We start from the raw sequence: 5,612 nt of genomic DNA, 5'->3' as shown, positions 1-5,612 counted from the left end.
CTCAGGTGGAAGGGGGAGTGGACAAGCAGCAGCTGCCTGCCATAAAGACGGTGAGCTGAGGACTTGGGTAGTTTCTTGCTGGGCTGTGAACAGCAGCAGCAGTATGGACATTAATTTTGAGGGGCCCTAATGGGCCAGAAATAGCTTTGTTTTTTGTAGGGCTGGTTTTTTTTTTTTTCTTTCTTTCTGCTTCACTATATTGCTCTCTCTCAAAGGTTATAATAATTCTGGGAGCTTTGACCTAGGAGAGTGAGGGGAGTCTGTAGGCTTTTTGGTGCTTGCAAGAGTTGGATGGGCCATTCTAGATAGAAACTGAAGAGGGTTCCAGTATTCCTGAAAGTTTTCTGAAGCTCTAAGCTGAACTGTGTGCTAGTTTACCACAGGTCTTGAGCTCAATTTTTTTTATGTAACTACGAAGTGTTTAAGTTTTCTGAAGAGTTGAGCCACAGTCTTTTTTTCCTGTGTGGTCACTAGATCTTCTGTCTTCTCTGACTTCTTTTGTTCTTGTATATGAGCTATGTGTGACAGGGTTGTATCACTTGCATGGGTTAGAACGGACTGAGTTTAGTGTATTAGTTAACTGAGGAAATGTGTAAGTGTGGGAGAAAGCTCTGTCCTGTGAATGTTGTATAGCTTTGAATATGAACTTATGCATAAGGATTTTGCGGCTTTTTGTTACTTCTACTGTTTGATTTGGGGGTTTTTTTGAGGTCTGTTGCTGAAGGCTAGTTTTTAATTGGCTGGAATACTACTTGTATAGGTGTGTGTATATAAGACCACCCTAAAGTTACTTGTCCTGTGGATTTAGAATGTGTTATGTGACTGACTTGAAATACTAATATTGAGAGCTGCAAGGTAAAAGCTTGTTTAGCAAAGGAGAACTAAAATCTTTGACCTTGATAGTAATGTCAGTTTTTTACTTGCTGTTTGAAAGACAGTAGTTTTCTTCTAGAAAGATCTGGTTTCATTGGGCTGGGAGATGAATGTCTGCTGAATTCTGACAGAGCATAAAAGTCATTAAGTCATACAGCTTTTAAAGTGGTTAATCCTGATCATCTATCTCTTTCAGTACTGGAAAAAAAAATGAATACTGCCTCAACTTCAGAAAGTGGATCATATTCCACAAACCACACCAGACCCTTTTTTTATGCACAGCCAACAGCACAACAGCCTTTTCCAAATCCATGGTACTTCAGTCATGCTTACAGTCCGTATTGTGTACCTGCTCCAGGTAAGGTAAATGAGAGCTGGTTGTTGTAGCTTTGCTTAGTAAATTACTGCTAGATTGGAGGAAATAAATGTGTATCTGTGTTAACAAGCTGCTTGGGAGCTTAAGGTAGAACTAAGGTAGTGTTTTGGTTGTCAGAGATCTGATTGAGGAAGTGTTAGTTAAATTTGTAGCTTGTATGCTGGAAAGCATCTGTTTCTGGAGAATGGAAAGTAAGCAAAATGTTAAGTAATGATTATCCTGCAGACACAGAGCTTTAGAATATGCCTAACAATTAATATGTGTGTGTGTATATATATGAGTTCCAGGCATGCATTATAGGTATGGATGAATGTAAACTTAAAAATCCAGACAGAAACAATATTGTTAGAAGTTAACATAGGTATACCATTTATGTTGTGCTGTTTTTTTCAAAGACAATCCTCTAGCATAGTTCATAAAATAGCTTTCTGTACTTTTTTTTTTGCTAATTGGTATATGTTCCAAAGAATAAAATTAAGCTGTGGTTAAAGTGTAGCTCTCCAGATAAGCTGTTCTATAGCAAGGAATTCTTTTTAGGTTTCTGCACCATATTTGCTTCCAAGCATTGACAGGTGGAGTGTCTGACTTAGCTGTGTGTCTGATCTTGTTGCTGTCCCTACGTATGCAAGCAATTATTAATGAGAATGACTTATTTCAGAAAGAAGACTTATTTGTCTTTTTTTTATCCCCAATGTCTAGGCTTCCGAAGTGGAAATCCATATTTTCCATGTTATTCTGTTGCGCTTCATGACTATCCTGGGTTTTTTGTTCCGCAACATCCGATGCATGCAAGAATTAACAGAAGGCCTTATTTTAATGCTCCCCCACCTTCCCCTATGTTTTATCATGCAACAAGATTTAGACACTATAGTAGCCCTGGGAGAAAAATGGAGACAAAAGAAACACAGACTGATCCTAGACAGCCTGAAAACAAGCAGAAAAAGGATCAAGATAGCCGTACAGAAACGAAAGGTTGTGATGCAGGAAATATGGCCTGTGTTTCTTCTGGTGTAGGTACAGAGACTGAAAGTACTTCAGAAAAACAAGATTCATCTGGATCTTCCATTGCAGTAGACAGAGAGTTTCATAACAAGAGCCCTTCCAGCTCTACACAGTATAGAAATCTTCCTCCTGGAAGCTATGCCTTTGAGAAGGAAGAAGTGAGGATAGAATATGGAAATGGCTCTCCAGCTATTCAACTGTGGAAGTCCTTTAAAGAAACTATCCCTTTGTATGATGTGGCAAGTGGTAAACCAGTCCCAGAGAATATAGTGCAGCGTGATTTATTTTCTGTTAGCTCATGTGAAGGAATGATATATGGCCCTCGTGAAGGGGAGAAAGTCGTGCCAGGAGCTTACCTAGATGATAGAAAAGGTGGTCTCACCTCAAAACAGGGTGTTGAAACTGGGCAAGAAAAAAAGGTCCAAAATAGTGAAGCCAAACTGGATGCAGAAAAGCAGATGAATACAACTCAACAGGCAAAATCCCCCCTGGGTGAAACCATGGCAGTGCAAATAGCAGAGTTGCCGAGAGCTGCTAGTGTAGACCAACCAGTGGTAAAACAAGATGTGGCAGTGGCTAAGAAATCAAGCTCTAAAAAATCTACAGTCTCAAAAACTTCTCAAGAAGAGCTGAGCTTTATTCAACAAGCAGGACTACTTCCATCTAGTATGGAGGTAATGAGTGACTTGAGTTTTCAGCAGAAAAAGCTGAATCTAAGCCACAGCGCAACCAATGAAAGTCAAGCGGATAAGAGTATTTGGTGTGATGAATCAATTGAGAAGTATGTTCCCTCTAACAGTTGGCTGGCTTGTTTGGACAGTATGGACACAAACTGCACCTATGATGTTTCTTTGTCACAAAGGAAACGTCAAAGTGTACTCAGTCTTTCTTCTGATGACATGTCCTCTAGAGAAGAAGGCTCATCAATTGATAATGCCCCAGTGTCTTATTTTGTCCCTGACTATGTGCTTCAGAAAAGCACGTATACTTTCCAGAAAAGTACAGAGGGCTTAGAGAAAATTAAAAGTGGTGGGTCCCTCAATGAAGATGAAGTGGTAGGAAGGGAGCAGACGAACAGCTTGAATGACCAAGATGTCAAAAACTCTTCAACCATGAAGATCACAGAGGCTTCCAATAAAGGTAGAAAGCTGGGAGCCCTTTGTAGATCTTCTAGTTGGAAAAAAATCAATTCTCTCAAGAAAAAAGCAGTTAAGAGTTTGTCAGAAGTTGAGGACTCTGAAGAATACTCTGTGAGGGGAGAGGAGGAAGATGGAGAGGATGAGGAAGATGTGGATGACATGGATGAAATAGAATATTTCTTTCCAGAAGCCATTCCATATGGAATCTTGACACCTAGCAAAGGAGGTTTCTACCAAGTTGGCCAGAGAGTGTTTTGGAAACCAGCTAAAAATGCTGTACCAGCTCAATTAATTAGCTGGCCTGCTCAAGAGAAAATAAAAACTAGGAGTGGCCTTGGTGAAAACATTGGTATAGCTTACAAGCCAAAGCAGAAAGAAAAAGATGAAGCTGCATATGATGACTGTGGGTATTATGGAAGAAAGAGGCCTACAGCAAGAAGAGAAGAACTTGAACACCAGCGAATGCTACGGAAATTCTTGGGAGGTAAGCTTATTGCTGAGGACAAAGTGCTGCTTAATAGAACTCACAAAGAACACCTAAGTGCAGTTGCAAATTGTAGTTTGAACTACTGGGAAGATTGTAGAATGTTGTAGATTCATGTTTGGCTTAGAGCCAGAAGTACTACAGAATATTTTTTTGCTGCCATTTTTTACCCATTGCATGAGGATTTTGCACCATCACAACAAGGAGAGGATTTTGCAGAAACTCTCTTTTGAGTTAGATTTTATATACTTACCCTTCTGAAATTAGTGGTAATTTATTCATTTGAAAATATTAAGGTTGTTTGAACTACATTTACCATTGTTTAATAATATTATGGAAACTTGACAATTAAATTCATACAAACATTCTGACTCTCCCATCCTAGGCCTGTGTTAGGTGAATTAAACAGGATTAACTTTACTGTAATCTGGTGGCCCTACCCTGCACTTTTCTGAAGAAGAGGAGTCAAACCATTAATTTTTATTTATATTGTAGCTGCTGCTCTCTTACTGTAAGCAACAAAACATTTGTGAGTTTCATAAAATCAGTGTGAAATGGTATTAAATTTGATCTAGAAAAGAACACTTTATTTACTCAAAGGTAGATATTAGTAGAAATTGGCTTAATCTAAAATGAGAATAAGCAGAGTTATCAGCTCATAACAGGTTATGTGGGTGCTTCAGTAGGTGTCTGATTCTTAGTACTGTCTTGTACTGTGGAAGACATCTAAAACAGGGTGATCTAATAACAGGCTTAGTGTTCTTAAACTTTATTTTTTTGGTACAAAATCTGTAGACTTAAAGCAGCTTGTAATTTTTGTCAAGTGTGGTCTCCAGAAAACTATGATTTTATTTTCATAGCCTTATTAGATTCAGTAGCTAGCTTTGCATTCTGATGTGTGGATCAAACAGTATATTAACATGAGCAAAACTAAATATTGACCTTAAATCAAATTTTTTTTTATTAGGAAGGCTGTTAAGGGAGAACATGGGGATACCACCTGAAGAGTATTGGATTAGAAGTGGTGCTAAACCCAAATTTACCAGCCAAATACATGGTAGGCTCTCCCCCCTGGCCAAGAGCAAAGAACAAGGTATAACTTATTTCCTCAATGTGTTTCTGTTCTTAAGGAGTATTCAAAAGGATATGATACAAATCAGCAAGCTTATACTATTTGGATAAGATTTGAAAATAATCAAACTAATTCTCATTGCTCTGATCCTGATGAAATGCCTGTCAGTACTTCTCAGGGTGTACTTATATCCTACTCAAACATGTGAATAAGGATGCATTTTAGCTACCTTTTTTTTTTTTTTTTTTGAAGGTACCATGGGAAATCAAAGCATCAAATACTTTGTGGCCAAGCAAAGCCCTTATTTGTGTAAAGTTGCTACTGCTATAAACTGCAGTATTGATTCTGTACTTCACATAATGCTTCTCTTGAGTGCAAATGCAGTGGTAGTTCCTCATCTTGATGAGGAGGTCATATAAGAAGTCATGTGTGATAACTAGGCCAATGTTCAGAGAAACTAGCATAGACCAACAGTTGCCCCACTACTGCTAAAGGATGTCTGAGGCCAAATCACCTTGATGTGGTTAAGGAAAAGATTAATAAATCCAAGCTTTCTCTAACAAAGTAAAAGGTTAGATAGTTTCTGTATCTTTTTATTTCTTTCTGAAGCAGAATGTTTCTTTTCTTTACAATTAAGGTCTACTTTGAGTCCAACTCTGTTTCTAG

The 5,612-nt window shown here is 38.3% G+C and overlaps 1 protein-coding gene across 1 annotated transcript in view; it reads left to right on the top strand.

Annotated features, from left to right (window-relative positions):
• Window positions 1-1,083: 1,083 nt before the first annotated feature.
• Window positions 1,084-5,612, top strand: part of LOC104467486 — a 10,776-nt gene continuing 6,247 nt past the window's right edge. The window contains exons 1-2 of the mRNA XM_010081274.1: window positions 1,084-1,231; window positions 1,949-3,874. Coding sequence (XP_010079576.1) covers window positions 1,084-1,231; window positions 1,949-3,874 — 2,074 coding nt within the window. The remainder of the gene's footprint in view (window positions 1,232-1,948; window positions 3,875-5,612) is intronic.

This window comes from Pterocles gutturalis, unplaced genomic scaffold, assembly GCF_000699245.1.
Source record: "Pterocles gutturalis isolate BGI_N339 unplaced genomic scaffold, ASM69924v1 scaffold16249, whole genome shotgun sequence".
In the NCBI taxonomy this organism is placed as follows: domain Eukaryota; kingdom Metazoa; phylum Chordata; class Aves; order Pterocliformes; family Pteroclidae; genus Pterocles; species Pterocles gutturalis.
This window is presented reverse-complemented; position numbering and strand designations above follow the sequence as displayed.